The sequence below is a fragment of the Oncorhynchus keta genome, chromosome 6 (assembly GCF_023373465.1).
Source record: "Oncorhynchus keta strain PuntledgeMale-10-30-2019 chromosome 6, Oket_V2, whole genome shotgun sequence".
Classification (NCBI taxonomy): Eukaryota; Metazoa; Chordata; class Actinopteri; order Salmoniformes; family Salmonidae; genus Oncorhynchus; species Oncorhynchus keta.
This window is the reverse complement of record NC_068426.1, coordinates 23767560-23788586: the sequence shown is the minus strand read 5'-3', so window position 1 is coordinate 23788586 and position 21027 is coordinate 23767560. Positions and strand designations below refer to the sequence as shown.

The 21027-nt window shown below is 42.2% G+C and overlaps 1 protein-coding gene across 3 annotated transcripts in view; it reads left to right on the top strand.

The window, feature by feature from the left end:
- LOC118384862 (nucleus accumbens-associated protein 2-like) overlaps positions 1 to 20061 on the top strand; it is a 54462-nt gene extending 34401 nt beyond the window's left edge. Inside the window, exons 1-6 of one of the 3 annotated variants that reach the window (XM_052521166.1) lie at positions 488 to 734; positions 3661 to 4586; positions 11639 to 11815; positions 12228 to 12333; positions 12668 to 12765; positions 13345 to 20061. In XM_052521166.1, the coding sequence (XP_052377126.1) occupies positions 3740 to 4586; positions 11639 to 11815; positions 12228 to 12333; positions 12668 to 12765; positions 13345 to 13889 (1773 nt within the window). In that variant the 5' untranslated portion in view covers positions 488 to 734; positions 3661 to 3739 and the 3' untranslated portion in view covers positions 13890 to 20061. Of the gene's footprint in view, positions 1 to 487; positions 774 to 3660; positions 4587 to 11638; positions 11816 to 12227; positions 12334 to 12667; positions 12766 to 13344 lie in introns of those variants that run through there. The other 2 variants (XM_035771559.2, XM_052521164.1) reach the window with 2 other exon arrangements.
- The last annotated feature ends 966 nt before the right edge of the window (positions 20062 to 21027 follow it).

The window sequence follows — 21027 nt, the reverse complement described above, 5'->3', positions numbered from 1 at the left end:
CAGTAGTGGTAATAGTAGGAGCTGTTTTTGTGTGAGTCACATTCTCAATAAGATATTGCATTGACGATTTCAGAGCAAATGACTGTGTTACAGCATAATTAACTCCTTTTCTCTCTGCTCCCCTTTTTCTCTGATTTAACTTTAATTTTATTTACTTAGTTCTTTGATGATGTTTTCTCTCTTGGCCATTGTCTACATCCAGATAGGAGCTGAAGTTGCTCCAAACGCAATTGTCTTTCTTTGCTCGTACTGTCCTTAGATGACTTTCCCTCTGTCTCAGCCCACCCCCTCCCTTGCCCAGTCTCCATCTCTGTCTCTGTCTGTAACTGTAGCCTGTGTTTTTCTCTCTCTCTCTCCATCTCGCTCCCTCGCTCCATCCCTCCCTCTCCCTGCGACATACGTATAGATGCTGCATTGATTGCACACAGAGAGCCTCCCACTCCCTTCATCACTGATGCGCTCTCTCCAGCTGCAGCAGCACTTGTTGAATTCAGCCCTGGGAGTGACAGAGACAGAGGGAGAAAGAGAGAGAGAGAGAAAGAGCGTGAGGGTGAGTGAAAGGAGAGAGAGAGCGAGGGAGAAAATCTTTAAAAGAGAGAAACAGTGGGAGAGGGAAAAGCTCAGAGCGCTGAGTGAGACAGAGCAAGGCTTTGAGACAGATGAAGAGCATCAGAGCGCTTTTTTTCTCTCTCCTCCCTTCTTCTCTTCTGGTCCTGGCGTGCGGAAGCTCCATGGTGTGTCCACTCTCCTTTCCTACGGACTGGGTTGTACAGGTCAGAGTTGTCTGGGATGGAGGTGTGTGTGTGTTTGTGTTTGGTGCTTGCGTCCATCCAAGTGTGTGTGTGTGTGTGAGAGAGAGGGGAAGAGGGCTGTGTGTGTGTGTCTATTTTCCGTTTGTATTCTTGGAAACCCTCCTGCAGCGTTGCTCAATAATGAAACTGGCGAGTGTGTGGTGGAGAAAAACACAGAGATAAGGTTCATGGAAAGAAGGAACGTATGCAAATATGTCTGGGGAGCATGCCTGGCTGTAACTGGGTGTTATCGTAAAGGGAGCTATCAAAGTCACACATTTTTTGTGTCTCTGAAGTTAGGTGTTTCTAGTAATTATACATGTGTTTCCTTGCTGGCTACAGCTTAGTTTATACAGTCAAAGTGATGGGAACATACTTACTGAGTTGAAAAATACATGTAAATTACAGTGGGGAAGCCACCAATTGTGCAAGTTCTCCCACTTAAAAAGATGAGAGAGGCCTGTAATTTTTTTATCATAGGTACACTTCAACTATGACAGACAAAATGAGGGGAAAAAATCCAGAAAATCACATTGTAGGATTTTTAATGAGGTCAGGATGTCAGCCATCTAACCGTCACTCTAGGCTCTAAAGGCGCCCGCATAGTAGGTTCGGTTTGAGCTTAGCAGAAGGCGACACAAACGTCTGTTCCTCCAATACTCCCTTTAAAAGAAAAGGTGTGTGCCTGAACAGCCTAAAGAAACCTGACGAACGCAAAAAGTCCAAACACTTCCATAATTTGTGCGCAAACTGTTTCCACTGGGAAGCATGTGACAGGCTTATGGTTGGAAGAAATCTAGGACTGTTGTATGAATGCTTCTCTAAGCATGTTTGGAGGGTCTTGATCTTGCCAATCCAACCTCAAAAACAGCTGGTTACATGCTCTGGAACTTTGGTGACTACTGAAAATTGTTTTTAAACCTCCCGCTTTGGGCTGAATGTGTCAATGTGTACTTCATACAGTAGGGCAAAAAAGTATTTAGTCTGCCACCAATTGTGCAAGTTCTCCCACTTAAAAAGATGAGAGAGGCCTGTAATTTTCATCAACTATGACAGACAAAATGAGAAAAAAAAAGAAAAAAAATCCAGAAAATCACATTGTAGGATTTTTTATGAATTTATTTGCAAATTATGGTGGAAAATAAGTATTTGGTCACCTACAAACAAGCAAGATTTCTGGCTCTCACAGACCTGTAACTTCTTATTCAAGAGGCTCCTCTGTCCTCCACTCGTTACCTGTATTAATGGCACCTGTTTAAACTTGTTATCAGTATAAAAAGACACCTGTCCACTACCTCAAACAGTCACACTCCAAACTCCACTATGGCCAAGACCAAAGACCTGTCAAAGGACACCAGAAACAAAATTGTAGACCTGCACCAGGCTGGGAAGACTGAATCTGCAATAGGTAAGCAGCTTGGTTTGAAGAAATCAACTGTGGGAGCAATTATTAGGAAATGGAAGACATACAAGACCACTGATAATCTCCCTCGATCTGGGGCTCCACGCAAGATCTCACTCCGTGGGGTCAAAATGATCACAAGAACTGTGAGCAAAAATCCCAGAACCACACGGGCGGTCCTAGTGAATGACCGGCAGAGAGCTGGGACCAAAGTAACAAAGCCTACCATCAGTAACACACTACGCCGCCAGGGACTCAAATCCTGCAGTGCCAGACGTGTCCCCCTGCTTAAGCCAGTAAATGTCCAGGCCTGTCTGAAGTTTGCTAGAGAGCATTTGGATGATCCAGAAGAAGACTGGGAGAATGTCATATGGTCAGATGAAACCAAAATATTACTTTTTGGTAAAAACTCAACTCGTCGTGTTTGGAGGACAAAGAATGCTGAGTTGCATCCAAAGAACACCATACCTACTGTGAAGCATGGGGGTGGAAACATCATGCTTTGGGGCTGTTTTTCTGCAACGTGACCAGGGTGACTGATCTGTGTAAAGGAAAGAATGAATGGGGCCATGTATCGTGAGATTTTGAGTGAAAACCTCCTTCCATCAGCAAGGGCATTGAAGATGAAACGTGGCAGGGTCTTTCAGCATGATAATGATCCCAAACACACCGCCCGGGCAACGAAGGAGTGGCTTCGTAAGAAGCATTTCAAGGTCCTGGAGTGGCCTAGCCAGTCTCCAGATCTCAACCCCATAGAAAATCTTTGGAGGGAGTTGAAAGTCCTTGTTTCCCAGCAACAGCCCCAAAACATCACTGCTCTAGAGGAGATCTGCATGGAGGAATGGGCCAAAATACCAGCAACAGTGTGTGAAAACCTTGTGAAGACTTACAGAAAACGTTTGACCTCTGTCATTGCCAACAAAGGGTATATAACAAAGTATTGAGATACATTTTTGTTATTGACAAAATACTTATTTTCCACCATAATTTGCAAATAAATTCATTCAAAATCCTACAATGTGATTTTCTTGTTTTGTCTGTCATAGTTGAATTACAGGCCTCTCATTTTTTAAGTGGGAGAACTTGCACAATTGGTGGCTGACTAAATACTTTTTTGTCCCACTGTATATCATTACACTGATTATATTAACTGTTCCTTTGGTCATTGAGGCCTACTACGTTGAATACTTTGCATATTACCTTAATTTATGTTTTTATACCATATTTCTGCAGTTATCCCATGTCTCTCTCTTCACACACATTCTTCTGTCACATGTCTCTTTCTGCTCTCTCTCCAACGTCCCCCTCTCTCTTCCTCCCTTTCCCACTGTACCCTCTGTTTTACACATCGGTTTCACTTATCTGTCTCACGTCTCTTTTTTCTCTCCGTTTTTCACATAATCTATTCTCCTCTCTTCTCAAGTTTTCCAATTTGTCTAATCCATCCCTCCTTCTCTTCTTGTACAGATGTCCCTTTCTCTGGCCTTGTCAGTGGTGACTCTCTGAAGCCTCTTCCTCCTCCTCCTCCTCCTCTTTCTCCACCACCATGTCCCAGCTGCTCCACTTGGAGATCCCCAACTTCGGCAGCACGGTGCTGGGCTCCCTCAATGAGCAGCGCCTGCTCGGTCAGTACTGTGATGTCTCCATCCTGGTTAAAGGCCAGGCCTTCAAGGCCCACCGGGCTGTACTAGCCGCCAGCAGCCTCTACTTCCGAGACCTGTTTAGCAGCTCGTCCAAGAGCCAGTTTGAGCTGCCCTCGTCGGTGACTCCCGCCTGCTTCCAGCTGATATTATCCTTCTGCTACACGGGAAAGCTGACCATGGCAGCCAGTGAGCAGCTGGTGGTGATGTACACCGCCGGGTATCTTCAGATCCAGCATATTGTGGAGCGGGGCATGGACCTGATGTTTAAGGCCAACTCGCCCCATTGTGACTCTCAGACGGCAGCCATGGAGGAGCAGCAACCAGGCTCAGAGCCCCAGAGCCCCAGTAACAACACACTGGCCGGGTCAGGGACGTCCATCCTGGGGCCGCCGGGCTGGTCCCCCTCCCTGGTGCAGCCCACGCGGAGGATCAAACTGGAGGGGTGCGATCCGTTGCCCAGCCTGAGTCACCATAAGAAAGGGTCCTCTTCATCTGAGCTGGGAGGGAGGCTCTCCAAGGGAAGCTCATTGTTCTACACGGGGGCGGGGGGAACCACCATCTTCCCCGGGATGCAGCCCTATCCAGTGGCAGGGGGAGAGAGGTCCAGTCCTGGGGCCTCCAGCCTGCCTACCACGGACAGCCCAACCTCCTACCAGAATGAGGATGAGGAGTTTGAGGAAGAGCCGTATGACGGGATCACGGAAGAGGCCTACAGTCAGATCTATGGGCGCTCAGCCAACCCATACGGAAGTAAGTATCAACTGTTGCTTAATAATGCAGTTCTCTGTTACTGTATATTAGTATAACTGCTACTCATTTGTTTAACTGCCAGCTATTTCCTTGGTGTTTGATATGCGGGATAAATGCGACGTTCTATACATCACCTTGAAAAGAATGGATGACCACGAGTCCCTTTGCGGAGTTCACTATTCCAAGGTAATGTGCAGAACGGAGGTGTTTATCCCGCATATACCACAGTTACCAAAGAAAACAATGCTTAACCTCTTGGTCCTACCTGGCACGCAGGCGTCCCATCTAGAGCTCTGGAAATGCAAATGTGCTACGCTAAATGCTAATAGTATTAGTTAAAACTCAAACGTTCATTAACCATTCATTAACCATTAACCATTGACCATCTTCTTTGTTGGCACTCCTAGATGTCCCATAATCACTATTGGGTCTTTTTTTTCGATTAAATCGGTCCATATATAGCCTAGATATCGATCTATGAAGACTGTGTGATAAACGGAAAAAAATAGCGTTTCATAACGTAACGTCATTTTTTAAAATTCAAAAAGTCGACGATAAACTTTCACAAAACACTTCGAAATAATTTTGTAATGCAACTTTAGGTATTAGTACACGTTAATAAGCGATAAAATTCATCAGGAGGCGATGTCAATTCTATAGGTGTCTGTTTCGAAAAAATGTCTTGGAGAGAGCTCGACCAAAACATCCGGTCGGAGACCGGAGGGAATCGATTCCCTTGATTCGGTTAGACCAAGAATCAATTGCGAATCAAATGACAAGACTCTAGACAACGTGTGGAAGCTGTAGACACTGCAACCTCGGCCTCATTTAATTCGATTCACTTTGAACAATCGCGGATGGATATTTTTTTCCATTTTCAGTGATCAGATATTCCTGCACTTTTCGATGAAACGCACGTTCTGTTATAGTCACAGCCGTGATTTAACCAGTTTTATAAACGTCTGAGTGTTTTCTATCCACACATACTAATCATATGCATATACCATATTCCTGGCCTGAGTAGCAGGGCGCTGAAATGTTGCGCGATTTTTAACAGATTGTTCGAAAAAGTAGAGGGTCGACTTAACAGGTTAAGCACACATTTACTGGTAGAAATGACATATAATACATGTTATACCACAGCATTGTTGAATACTCGTTTCTGACTGGCTAGAAGAGCATTCTAGAATGGACATTAAAACCAAATAACGAGACGGTTGGACAAGATATCGGGACAGTTGGAAAAGATACTGGGAAACCTTGCAATCATGACGCAATATGCACCTACACATGCAGACCATTGCTACAAAGTTACAGAAAGCTAAACCAACAACCACACAAACCCAAAACTGGATACATTGTAAAAGCAGGTCCAACAAAGAAAAACATTGCTAGCTAACTAGCAATTGATTTGTTTTTGTAGAGACATATTTTTGGGATGACCTAATGTGGTGAATGATGAACATGAAATTCTATGGTAGTCATGACGCAAGTGGTGCTATGCTGTCAAATCCTCCGACATGTTTGTTATAAAAAATGAAAATATCAATGAAGATGTTTGATTTCTACCGGTAAATATTGTTTTATTTGGTAACTGTGGTATAAGCGGGATAAACTCTTCTGTTCTATACATTACCATGGAAAAATTAACTCCACTACGTTGTCCATTATTTCCAAGATAATGTACAGAATGTCTGCATTTATCCCTTACATGACTGCCTAGCTGTTGTCATTATTATTATCATATATAGTCCTCCTGGTTTCTAGTACTTCATAGGGAAAATAAGTTCCATTTGGTGTAAAGTTGCCAGTTGTATTTAACCATTTCAAATGAACTCGTACAAAGCAGCCCAAAATGAATACCGACAATGAATGTCAACACCTGCCAAACTGCCAGACTGCCAAACTGCCAAACTGCCAATTGTTTCAAATACTTTACAGGACTGTATCAAATAAAGTGCCAAATGTCAAAGCAAGGGCTCACTTGCAACATCTCACTTCATGAAGTAACTTGTTATGTTACAACATTACTTGCATTAAAAGTAACCCGTTATGTTACAACTAGGGCTGACCCCATTTTTTTGTCGATAGGTTTGTTGTTCGACTGAGATTTTTTTTAGTTCGGCCGTCAAAAATTGTAACAAAAACATTCATGGCACACTAGACAACGTGACTGATTCGCGCCTGTTTCATTGGACTAATCCATTGCGGAGGCCATGGAGATGGTACAGTCCATCACTCTTAGACAGATATCGGCAAGAGTGAGAGTATTAATGTGTCTTAGGTATAATTTAAAATGTTGATTCAAGAAGAAGGGATTGTGGCTTAGATGCACCAGGCTTGTCTCTAGAATGTGCTCTCTCCCGCCAATTCATTGTTTTATAACTTAATTGTGTGAATTGCCCTTTGATTGTTAATGTCTTGCAACTCACCATTACATATACCACCATACACCAGTAGTACATTTACCAATTAATCCTATAATTTCTAATCTGCAATGTTTGTTTGGTTAAAGTCATTTCTGTTAATGCATTCAATATATTATTATTCCAGTCTTTTGTCATTCTCATTGTCGAAGTGGACACGTTGTTTGCAGAGCGCACAACCTATGTTACACTTGTGAGAAACAAGTTTTGGTTTATTTCATTCCATTTATGGGTTGTCAATTTATTAATTGTATTTTGTTGAGAGCGCTCCTGTCATATTGTTGAGTAAGGACACACACCTGATTACGTATACATGTAGGCCTAAACCACCTGGCCTGCGCGCAAAAGTATAAATGTGCTCATTTGGGCATGTATGATAGTATTTCTAATTGTTTTAACGCACCACCACTTTGGAGCTTCTCAAAGTATTTTTTTTATTCACCTCAAACAGCAAGTAAACAAAGTCTGTTTTTACATCAAATCAAATTTATTTATATAGTCCTTCGTACATCAGCTGATATCTCAAAGTGCTGTACAGAAACCCAGTCTAAAACCCCAAACAGCAAGCAATGCAGGTGTTGAAGCACGTTGGCTAGGTAAAACTCCCTAGAAAGGCCAAAACCTAGGAAGAAACCTAGAGAGGAACCAGGCTATGAGGGGTGGCCAGTCCTCTTCTGGCTGTGCCGGGTAGAGATTATAACAGAACATGGCCAAGATGTTCAAATGTTCATAAATGACCATCATGGTCAAATAATAGGTCTGGGACAGGTCGCACGTCCGCAGGTAGCACGTCCGAACAGGTCAGGATTCCATATCCGCAGGCAGAACAGTTGACATCCATTAAGAATGACAATAGTTCCTCAATGTATTTGAAAAATCTATCCAGCTCTACCCCTTTCAATAACCACCGACTCTCGGTGTGAATGGGAAAAATGTCATGCTCTGATCCAGTGTAAACGTCATAAAAAAAGATTACTTCTTATCCCTTGCGCAAATACAGCTGTGTCTGTCTGAAGCTCACTGGCACAGGAAACTCTGAGAACCCAGAGTAATTTATACAATGTTGTAAGTTTGCGAGACCCAGTTGCAGGCCATACCCAGTTGATAGTTGATACAATGTTTCAAGTTTGTTGAAGACAGGTAGAGAAGAGAGATGAATGCGATTGGAGAACATGAACAATCCTCCATGTGTAGCCAGTGATTTATAGGATATTTATTTCTATCAAAATATTTTCTACCTGTTTTTGTTCGTTTGCTTTATGTAGGCTATTTTTTACCTAGTTTGCAATATATCTGAAATACGTTATTATAATTGAAATTAAACTGTTCCATGAAAATGTGCTTATGAAAATCATAACTGGCACGCAGATCGGTAGAAATGGTAAGATAAATTGTAAATTGGCCCTCCACGTGAAAAAGGCAAAGGCCAGCAGGAGCGGAAGGGGGGCGGTTGGGAACAGGTTTTTTCTTCTGGTTATCTTGATCTCTGGCTCCCTCTTGAGTCATTAATGTGTCTTAATTATTTCATCAAACAGTACACTTAAAGTATTATACAAGCTCAGTGTATATAGTTGATTTTATTAAAACACATAGGGTGTGTCTATATATGGAAACATTTAGAAGTATTGTAAAAGTAAGTAGGTAATTATTTGAAAAAGTAACATAGTAACTGATTACTTAAATTGAAAAACTACTGTGTAAGGTTATTTCTTTACCACAAAAAAGTAATCAGAGTACAGTAGCATGTCACTTTATAACACATTACCCCAACACTGTTCATGAAACATGCAAAAATTAAGCAATATTTGTTCATTCTTAAGTGTTAGAATCAAGAATATGCATGTTAGGTAAATTCATTCACCACACAAAAACAGCCATGTATAAAATTGGTTTTAAGGGGCAATTTTTAATGAACACATTACTGAGTGTTGCGTGTGAGCTGGAGAATGGATCAGGTTAGTACTCTTGTATCAGATAACACTTTGATAGCCGTGCATGCCAGCCTTCCAGGCTGACATATTCATTGTTTTTACAAAATCATGAATGTGTCATAAATAATGTCACGTGGCCTCATAAAATGGGATTTCATATAATGCATCTCATAACATCAATCATGAACATCGTGCACTATTAGCATTGTGTCTTGTCATGCTCATTTAATGGTGGGCTTTAAATAGTCTTATTTATGTAGACTTATGAGAATGTTATATGAGGTTATAGTTACTGTATTAATTATACAACTAAAAGGCTTTGCATGGTCAATCCGACTTCTGCAGAGGCTGTACAGCATTTACTGCAATATAGCATCTGCAGTTTTCAGGGCATTTATACTTATTGTGAGCAAAGCTGTTGTGAAGGAAGTTGTTCAGGAAGTGAGTTTGTTTTTATACCGGATATCCTGCCACCACCTACCATCAACCAATCATGTCAATGCGATGCTATACGGAGCTATACGGAGGCGTCCACATTGTTAAAAAATGTAGGTGGCGCACGGCAATGCGGTACAGAGCTCAATTTGGCTTCTGCATGCCTCCGGCGGCTCCGCAATTGCATCATTACTCTCCATCTTCGGATCGAGCATAAATTGGCTTTTATGCACACACACGCACGCACACATACACTGCATTCGAAAATGATTCAGATCCCTTGACTTTTTCCACATTTTGTTACGTTGCAGCCTTATTCAAAAATTGATCAAATTATTTATTTTTCTTTATCAATATACATACACACAATACCCCATAATGACAAAGTGAAAACAGATTTTTAATACATTTGCAAACATTTTGAAAATGTCAATAATAAAAAACAGAAATACCTTATTTACAAACTGAGCAATCGGGAAGAAGGGCCTTTGCCAGGGAGGTGACCAAGAACCCAATGGAAGAAGTTTGACAGCTCCTCTGCGGAGATGGGAGAACCTTCCAGAAGGACAACCATCTCTGCAGCACTGCACCAATCAGACCTTTATGGTAGAGTGGCCAGACGGAAGCCACTCTTCAGTAAAAGGCACATGACAGCTCGCTTGGAGTTTGCCAAAAGCCATATAAATGACTCAGACCATGAGAAGCAAGATTCTCTGGTCTAATGAAACCAAGATTTAACTCTTTGGCCTGAATGCCAAGCGTCACATCTGGAGGAAACCTGGCACCATTCCTGCGGTGAAGCATGGTAGTGGCAGCATCATGCTGTGGGATGTTTTTCAGCGGCAGGGACTGGAGACGAGTTAGGATCGAGGGAAAGATGAATGTAGCAAAGTACAGAGATATCCTTGATGAAAACCTGCTCCAGAGCGCTCAGGACCTCAGACTAGGGCTACGGTTCACCTTCTAACAGGACAGCGACCATAAGCACACAGCCAAGACAACGCAGGAGTTGCTTCAGGACGTCTCTGAATGTCCTTGAGTGGCCCAGCCAGAGCTCAGACTTGAAACCGATCGAACATCTCTGGAGAACCATAAAAATAGCTGTGCAGCAACACTCCCCATCCAACCTGACAGAGCTTGAGAGGATCTGCAGAGAAGAATGGGATGAAATCCCCAAATACAGGTGTGCCAAGCTTGTAGCGTCATATCCAAGAAGACTTGATGCTGTAATCGCTGCCAAAGGTACTTCAACAAAGTTCTGAGTAAAGGGTCTGAAAACCTAGGCAAATGTGATATTCATTTTTTTATTTTCTTTAGAAAGTATTGAACTCATTTTAGGCTGTAATTTACCAAAATGTGGAAAAAGTCAAGGGTTCTGAATACGTTCCGGATGCACTGTACTTGCACACTCACGCACACACACACACACACACACACACACACACACACACACACACACACACACACACACACACACACACACACACACACAGACATTAAAACACCCCACTGTCCCTACTGCAGAGGTTTTTATTTTTTTGTTGCAGAGGGCATTGCTATTGGACAGGTTTGTCTAAGTCTAGAGTTTCAGATATTTATGAAATCCATTCTATCTACAATCAGTCAGAACACCCCAGGGTGACATTGTGGGATATTTGAGAGAGAGAGAGAGAGAGAGAGAGTGCGTGCGTGTGTGCGTGTGTGTGTGTGTGTGTGTGTGTGTGTGTGTGTGTGTGTGTGTGTGTGTGTGTGTGTGTGTGTGTGTGTGTGTGTGTGTGTGTGTGTGTGTGTGTGTGTGTGTGTGTGTGTGTGTGTGTGTGTGTGTGTGCGGGCCATCTTAGAGGTCAATGTGAAGGTTTTGGGAGGGAAATTAATCCACATTTTGAAACCAGTAACACTCCCCCCTGTGTCTCTCAAGATGCTGATACAGCACGTTGCGAATCTGGAACTTAGCTGTGCTAGGCCTTGAATCATTTATTAAACACCCTCACTTTTAATGGAGATCACCTTAACCTTGTGTGTAGGCTGATGTTAAATTCTATCTAGCTTTCTCCTTGAAATATGTAAGAGCACTGTAGAAGGACTAGATCGTAGCCTGTGTGTCTGCCTGTCTCTCTTTGTCTTTCTGTCTCTCTGTATTTCACCCAGGGAGATTTTGTCTCCCTCTCTATAGAAAGGGTTTATTGTTATTTCCATAACACTTATGATTTCTTCCACTACAGAGTTAACCCACTCCCTCTCCTCACCTGTCCCTCTCCAGTCCAGGAAAAGCCAGAGATGGCAGCCATGCCCCTGTCCCTGGAGAGCCGCTCCTGTGTGCTGATCCGTAGGGACCTGGTGGCCCTGCCCGCCAGCCTCGTCAGCCAGATCGGCTACCGCTGCCACCCCAAGCTCTACACCGAAGGAGACCCGGGGGAGAAACTGGAGCTGGTGGGAGGTAGGCAGCAGGAGGAGAGAATGAGAGGTGGATTGGTGAATACTGGTTAGATGAGATCAGTTTTTTTGAAGTAGCAAGGCTGAGGTCTCTGTTAGTCTTTGGTAAACGGGTTGAGGTAGAAGGTAGAGATTAGATCGAATGCTGTATGAAATGTTCAAGTTGATTTGCCGTTTGTAATGAATACGATGGAAATCTTATTTATTCAAGAGGTGTCACATAAAATAAGTGATGGGAATGAAGATAAGTGATGGGGTGAAATAGCACTGTCTCGGTGAGAGTACTTTTACAGCATAAATGTTTAATGAAAGAAATGAGAGTTGGGTTATAAAGTAGTGATAGAAATACATAGGGTAATGTAGTCGTGATGGGGAAACCTATTTCAATCAGGAAGCTCTCTCTCACACCACCCAAGGTACATCTGTGTTTATGACACGAGGCCAGCTAATGAACTGTCACCTGTGTGCTGGCATCAAACACAAAGTCCTACTGCGTCGCCTGCTCGCCACCTTCTTCGACAGGTAAGTCAAAGCCAATCTAAAAGTTATTGATTAACAGTTAAATGATTTACATGTTTTAGGTGTGACTCAGATCCAGAAGCTGTTAGCTTTATCAGTATAGTTTTCATGATGAAGTGTCTGTTTCATATGCGATCGTATTCAGACTCAGAATCCATACACATATCCAACTTACATTTAGATTCCTTGTTTTCAATGCCCTTACTTGCACAAAGTTTTGTATATATGTATGAATCTATCTTCTCAAGTCAACATAAACCTACGGTTTGCAGTGTGGACGTTTCATATGAAAGTGGTGTTCATGCTGCCCTCTGGTGTTGGCTCTGTGTGCCTGCAGGAACACCCTGGCTAACAGTTGTGGGACTGGCATCCGCTCTTCCACCAGTGACCCCAGTAGGAAACCTCTGGACAGCCGCGTGCTCAACGCTGTCAAACGTGAGTCTGAAGTTGGTCAAACGGTGATCTTACATGGTAAAATATCTGGTTGTTTAGAATGGAGGATAATGGTTCAGGGGGATGGCAGCCTCTGTTGAATGATGTTACTGTTTCAGAGTCAAACTATTGTAGATGGTTTATGAGACTTTGAATGAAGAAGTGTGATGTTCCAGACTAGTCTGTAGCCATTAGCCATTTTAGGTTATGAAAACACAAGCATTTATGAATTTATGGAACTGTGAGTACATCATTTTTTTTTTAAGTCATACTGTAACATACTGTAATATTCGTTTTTGGGGCTTTTGATCAACTATTCATATAGACTGAGCCACAGGCAAAACAGCGGGTTATTTAAAAAAAATAATGGGTTATTTAAAAAAAATAATGTCTTCTAACTCTTTCTGTCTCTTTTTCTCTCTCTCTGTATCTTTCTCTCTCTCTCTCTCTTTTTCTCTCCCTCTGTCTCTGTCTCTTGTTCTTTCTCTCTGGGTTTTTCTGTCTGTCTCTCCATCTCTCTCTCTCTCTCTCTCTCTCTCTCTCTCTCTCTCTCTCTCTCTCTCTCTCTCTCTCTCTCTCCAGTCTACTGTCAGAACTTTGCACCCAACTTCAAAGAGAGTGAGATGAACGTGATCGCCGCAGACATGTGCACCAACGCGCGACGCGTTCGCAAACGCTGGCTGCCCAAGATCAAGTCCATGCTGCCTGATGGTATGGAGGTCTACCGGGCCGGTGTAGGGGTGGCTGCTGGTGTGGGCCTGGGCCTGGCCCTGGGAGCCGCCGGACCCGGGGTAATGCTCCCCTTCGAAACCGATTTTAAATCCCTGACCCCCTCTAGCCTGTCCCTGGACCAGAGGCTGTACTCAGAGCAGAAGGACCCACGCAGGACTCACTCTCTGTTGGACACAGTCAGCCCAGGGATGGGGGAGGCTGGAGGGGAGGGCGTGGACGCAGAAATTGTCGGTCCCCAGGGAGGGGAGGAGGAACAGGAGGAAGAGGAGGAGGAGGAGGAGGCTGGGTTGGAGGGGGCCTTGATGCCGGGAGGCGAGGCCGTGGGGCGGGGTGACATGGCCCCAGGACAGGAAGGGAAGGAGTTAGGAGAGGACCTGCGAATGAACGGGCAGTGAACATCCTCTGGCGTCTATCTCTGATCCATCCACCGCCACACTTTCTTTCACTCGCTCTTTCTCTCCTCTTCCACCCCTCCTCCTCCGCCCTTTCCTAAGGTAACCTCTCAGTACAAAAAGCCATGCTCTCAGAACTTACAGTACAACACACACACACACGGTGTATTCTTTAGCAGGGCAGGGAGTACAAGATGTGCTATGTTGAACAGACACAAGCATTGCCGGGGAACAAACCGAATTACTTAGCGAGAATAAAAAAATCTCTCATTTGAACATGGAAGAACTTTACTTTAGTCCTGAGACATCAGGTAATTTTCTCCAGTCAATTTTTAGTATTCATCTTCAAGACCACATTGTAGTTAAAACTGAAAAAAAGTAACACTATTGTGTTATCCTTCCTGCATAGTTGTAGAACTTGCTACACAACAGTAACAGTTACTGTACATCTATGGAGTGTGGGTCAGATAAGACTGTAAAATGATAGTCCTCTTTCTAGGAAAGCAAGCATGGGTTCTATAAATAACCTAAGTAACCTTGAAACAGATCACACTACACTGGGGGTGTGAGAGACTAAACATACAGTACTCTACAGGAGCAACATGGCTCAGTGTATTTAATACAATTTACCATATTCCTTCTTAAAGTGCCACACAAATTCTTGGAAGATATAATATGTTCTCGTCGCAACATACAGCAAATCAGTTGAACAATTTCACGTTGGGAAAAAAAAAATAGCATGTGATGTTGTGAGAGAGAGAGAGAGAGAAGAGAGAGAGAGAGAGAGAGAGAGAGAGAGAGAGAGAGAGAGAGAGAGAGAGAGAGAGAGAGAGAGAGAGAGAGAGAGAGAGAGAGAGAGAGAGAAGAAACTTTTAACCTCCCTTTGTGTTGCTTAAGGGTTGTGGTTTTCCACGCAAATTGAAAAGATTATCTGGAAACACGAAGAGCTTTTTGTCTATGGATCATCCTTAGACAAGATGACGTCATCTTTGATTGGCCAGTCAATGCAATGCCTGTGTCTTTTAACGGATAGATGCACGTACATACAGTACATATACACACACGCACAATCACTGTTCCCACACACCTTGTGATTTTAACCTCTAATACAGTACTGATGCATCTGAGACTCTGACAAATCAGATTAACAGTGCTTGCAAACTTAGCATACCCTTACAATAGTACACAGTAACACAGACTGAGTCATGGAAACGTCAGAGACACGAACATGCACTAACAGAAAGCTTGCATGCAAAACGAATACAGAGAATCTAAAATACATCAACAACAGAGCCACTTATGAATATGCATACAGAAAAGAAACAACAGCTGCAGTTGCCTGAAGATACATCATTAATATGGAAGGAGGTACCTTTATATATGCGTTTCTTTTCAGAGTCATGCATTTCGCCTGTGTTTCACCCAGGTTTGTTAACTTGGGTATGGCCTGGCTTTCATCTGGGGTGGAGGGCACTAGAGACATGCTGAATTGAGCATACTACATAGTAGTGAGGACTTCAAAGTGAGTTGCCGGTGAAAAGCACGGTTTTACTAGCGTCACGGCGTGCTCGAAAGGATCAGCACTAAGACTACAGCACCCAGCCTACAGCTTTCTTGCATCCGCTATTTGTTTTTTGTAAATTATTGAATGAAACTAATATAATACATTTCTGTTGGCTTATTGCATTTGCACTTGAAGAGGTTATAGGAAGAGATTGATGGGGAGCTTATGGAGATGCCTAGACTGTTCTAAAGAAGTAGGCTAACTGAAATTTGCCCCCATATCTCCTTGTTCGATTGGAGGATTTGAGGTAATGTGGACTTGGATGGTCGGTCATGCTGACGGCGACTGTTGCTCTACGGCAGGGGGGAGACGAGAGACAAAATGTTGCACAGCGACATTTACTAGTTTTGTTGCACTTTAGTTTTTGTATATTTTGTCTCTTCTCGCTCTGTTACTTTTTGCCAAAAGTAGGGAAGAAGTCTATAAATAGCTTCTAACGATAATGGTTGGTCGATAACCCACCGGAATAAGTTGCTTGGGGTAACACATCGATAGACCTATCAGACACCCACACTGTATGTTGTAGTTTATGAATGTGTGCTTGATCATAAGACCTGGGTAAAAACATAAGGTAAGGAGACAGTAGAATTGGAGTGGTCCCAAAAACCTAAATAATCAACTTCCAAGACAATAATTTTAATGGCCAGCCTTCTGAAAAGCCTTGCTTTGAATTGTTGTCTTATAATCGCATGATTCAAAAGCACATCATGTTTGTCATATGTTATTGTTCTATATTAAGTGAAAATAAGATTGATCTGGTTTTTAGAATAGCGAATATCAATGTCAACCGACGACAGCCTACACTAAGCCACGATTCAAGACGCTGGCAGTTATCATATTGGCTTGGGATCTCAACAACGAAACAACAAGATCACATTTCCTCTGTCAAATTCAAATGCTTTATTATATGTGCCATTTTTTTAGACTGGGCCCGTTATGTTGTGTTGAATATCTATATGATCCTGTTGTATGGTTATTTTGGGGAGGCATTGACATGGTCCGGTTTCTTTAATAAGGAGCACAGGGTTATAATTGCACTAGGTAATGAGAAAACAAAAATGTTTACAAGAGTATTTTTTGGAGAAATGTGACCTGCATAGGATAATAAGGCAGGGCAGGGGGATGTGGGTGAGTGGGTGTGTGGGACTATGGGTAAATGTGAACTGTAGAACTGCTTCACCTATCCTTGGTAGAGTACGGGAACAGTACTGTACAGTAAAATACAGTATCTTGGTACCACAAGATAACTATTTTCTAGCACCTTGTACAGTGTTGTATGTACTCATTTAAAAGTGGGCCAGAGAATGGAATAACATGACACTTCTTTGAAAACAAAGGTGGGGTATCTGACTTTCCCTCTGAAGGCCACTAGAGCTGCTGTGTGATTTCAATAAAGTAGCACTGTGAAAGTCTTCCATTGTGGAAAATCTCCAAATATACAGTCAAACTAGCAATGTTTGTACTGTAGGCCTATATACTTATTCTATCCACATCCCGACAAGAAACCAATTATCTTCCTGGTTCTCAATCTCTATTCATCTATAAGTAAACCTGCTTGTTGCAAATCACTAATACGATAGGAAAGATAGACTGTAAACCAAACCTGTAATATAGAGGTAATAACTGCAAATCGACTCCTTTGGTCAATTTGCATGTGCAACCACTACTGGCTCTAAGGGGAAGTGAAATGGCTTTCCAGTAAAATACTGTCATTTAGGGAGGTGAGTTTTCCTGTTCTGAAGAAGGGGCGGGGATCAGTGCCTTAATTGAGACTGCAGGGGGAGAGAGTGTTGTGCTTAGTCACCATCTGTTTGCATTGGGACCTCAACAAATACAGAAACTAGCTTTAGAGTCCTAATGACATAATGGAGAGTTTTATGTACAGTTCTGAATGCTAAGGTAAAAATGATGCTGACGGGAAATAGGCTCTGTTTTCTCAGAACACATTGGCAGGTGAGGTTAGGATGGAGGTGTCTTGCTTTTTCTTGGAAAATAACCCCTACAGCTTTAAGAACTGTGTTCTTGTAAGCAAATAATAATAATGACTTTGGACTTAAGCCCCGAACCATTTGCCTTCCTAAATCTCAGCAAAACATGTGTAAACTCGAGGAAAACAATACTGTGACATTTTGCATGGAACTGCTTGTATAGGTCTAGAGAATCTGACAGACTACAATAGTGACATATTATCACATATATTAGAAACCTTTGTTAGTTTCATGCTACTGGATTGTAATAACAACCAGGTTTACTCCATGACTTGTCAGTAGTGGTCTATACTGCTTGAGTGGCAGGTTATTTAGTTATTGGTGTCACTTTGTTATTTCAAAACCATCTGGATAACATGTGAACTTGATCAATCTGCAAGATATATATATATATATATAGATATATCACACACTCAAACAGTTATCACCATAAATGTCCACAAAGAGTGGAAAAGCTTCAGATGACCCATGGAGTAGGCTACAGTAGTACAGACTTTCACCCATAGGAGCCCTTATGTACATTCTCTTTGTTTATTTACCTTTTTTAATGCTTCAACTTGTTTATATCTGATCCGCTTCCTGCCTGCCTTTCTGCATCTTCTGTACCTGATTCTGTCCAAGCCCCCCAAAAAACACCCTCACAAACTGTACTCTTAGCTCTCGCCCTAACGTCTTTTTGTGGGGGTGAAGTTGGAAATGAAATGATGTTGCACTAGAAAACTGAGTGAAGCTCAGAGAATGTCGTGGCTAACCGAAAGAGAATGAGCTCTTTTTTGTGGTGGCTGAGGAAATAAAGTTCTGTCCCATATGTAACATAATACAATGCTATAATTTACAATGTTTACGTTAGTGCAGCACTTTGCTATTTCTTCAAATAGAGGCCTATTGACTACCAGAAATCAGCGATAACCTGACATCGCATTTTGGTCTAGCTTGTCCAACAAAACCTATGAATTCAATAAGTAGGATAGAATATGGGATTGTGCTGGGTGGGTGTGTAAATCCACCATTTTGGCAATGCAATGTGAACAGTCTGCACACAGTAATCTGAGCTGTTAAGTGTTCCCCATAACCAACTGCTTTGTGTGGCATATGGTTACCCAATTCCTACAGTACACACTTCTACACAGCTCTAACTCAGTACCCCTGGTTTGGCTTTTAGTCCTGAAAGGAGAGGTTCTAAAATACAGTAACTACAAGTCCTTTCATATGGATTTTCGACATGTTGAAATAGGGTCAGCCTCAGTAGCAACAGGCTTTTTGTTAAATGTCTGTAATGCATGCTGATACCCAGACACCCATTATTCCTACCTTATTGAAGTCTATGATCTTGACACATTTTACTTCTAAATTATATCAAGCTCTTTACTATGGTCGCTTCTGACAAAGCAGACGGCCATGAATGAGTGTCCATTTTGTCTACCAATACAAAACCTATTGACTGTTAGCATAAACCCACCCAGCTTACTACAGTAAAGTCTGAGGAATTGGAAGACTGACTATTGCAATGGATGTGCATGTGAACCTATGGACAGAATAAGAAAATAACTGCACTAAGTTTGTTTGTTTGTCTTTGGACATAATGCCATTAAAATAAAGAATAAATACATTTAATTAAAAAAATATAAGAGAGAAGGTTGGACGACAGACTTAAGTCTCTGGGAGCAACCTTCAAAGCCATGTGCTCAGAGCGCTGACAATCAGAACAGGGAGGACCCACGTGCACTATGGGAGATCTGTCGTCAATAGCTGGGCTCCTGCTAATTCCTGCCTTGTTGCTTCCAGCTTTGCTATTGGTCCATGTGAGCTACTTACTCCAGAGTGGAGGCCCGTGGCAGTTCCAACTCCAGCCCTCAGGATTACCTGGGCCACTGTTTCCCAACTCCGGTCCTCGAGTAGCCCTAACAGCACACTGTTTTGTTTTAGTCCCGGACAAAACACCTGATTCAACTTCTCAAAGGTTTGATGATAAGTTGACAAGTAGAATCAGGTGTGATTGTCTAGGGCCACAACAAAAAGATGTACTGTTAGGGGTACTCGAGGACCGGAGTTGGGAAACACTGGCTTAAGGCAACTTATTGGTTCTCAGTGCACCTCTCTCAGCTACTGTAGATTTGATTGAGAACCTGATTGTTTTTAGATAGAAGTTCCACTTAAGTACTGATCCAGGACCTGCTGTGTTTTTACTCCTAAATGTCATGTTCAGGATGAGGGTAGCTTAAGCTGATCCTAGAGCAGCGCTTTGGGGTAACTTAGCCTACTTGACAAATCTATAGGACAAGTGACTTGACATTTGTCGATCTCTTAGAGATTGGGTTCCTTAGGGTTGGAACCTGGCAAAATGGTTTTAATGGAACTCTGTGACTGCTTTATATTTTAAATGACGATGATTAAAATGTGTATGCGCTTTCTAACTCAAGCATCAATAATATATACAAGACAAACACAAGATGACACTTTTGATGTTGCATAAAGAATACAAAATCTCCATCCTCGTTATGTTTTTTCCTTCCACCATCAGTTTTAGTTGAGGTTGACATTTGTGTAGTTCAAGAGTAACTGATTTCTTTCAAATGCAACATTGAGAAGTCTGCTTTTTAATAAAACTCCTTACTTCACCATATCTTCTGTCTTCTTGTTTTATATTCCCTGTTTATCATTGTTCTTTTTTTAAATAGGCCACATCGTCAAGAGCTCTGGTGGACATTCCTGCAGTCAGCATGCCAATTGCACACTCCCTAAAAACTTGACACATCTGTGGTATTGTGTTGTGTGACAAAACTTTACATTTTAGAGACTGCACTGTTGGTTAGGGGCTCATAATTAAGAATTTCACTGTAAGGTGTTGTATTCGGCGCATGTGACTAATAACATTTGATTTTATTTGGCCTTCTATTGTCTCCAGCACAAGGTGAACCTGTATAATGATCATGCAGTTTAATCAGCTTCTTAATATGCCACACCTGTCAGGTGGATGGATTATCTTGGCAAAGAAAAAATGCTTACTAACAGGGATGTAAACAAATTTGTGCACAACATTTGAGAGAAATAAGGTTTTTGTGCATACAGTATGGGCATATCTGGAATATTTTATTTCAGCTCATGAAACATGGGACCAACACTTTACATGTTGCATTTATATGTTTGTTCAGTATACATTGTCTATTTTGCTGGGTAATGGGTTTAACAGTGCTAGTCACTCCTTACTCCACCCACTACATCCACTGCAATGCAATACACTGAGTAAACCAAACATTAGGATCACCTTCCTAATATTGAGTTGCCCCCCTCTCCCTTTTTGGCCTCAGAACAGCCTTAATTTGTTGGGACATGGACTTTACAAGGTGTCGAAAGCATCCACAGGGATGCTGGCCCATGTTGACCAGCAGTGTTGCAGTTCTTGATACAAGCTGGTGTGCCTGGCACCTACTACCATACCCTATTCAAAGGCACTTAAATATTTTGTCTTGCCCATTCACTTCACTTACAGTCCTCATCTTATTTAATGTAAGCCTACTGAAATGTATACAAACACAATGTCAGTCCGGAGTTCACGCCAGTCAAACTCAATCAAGCCCAGATAAAGTAT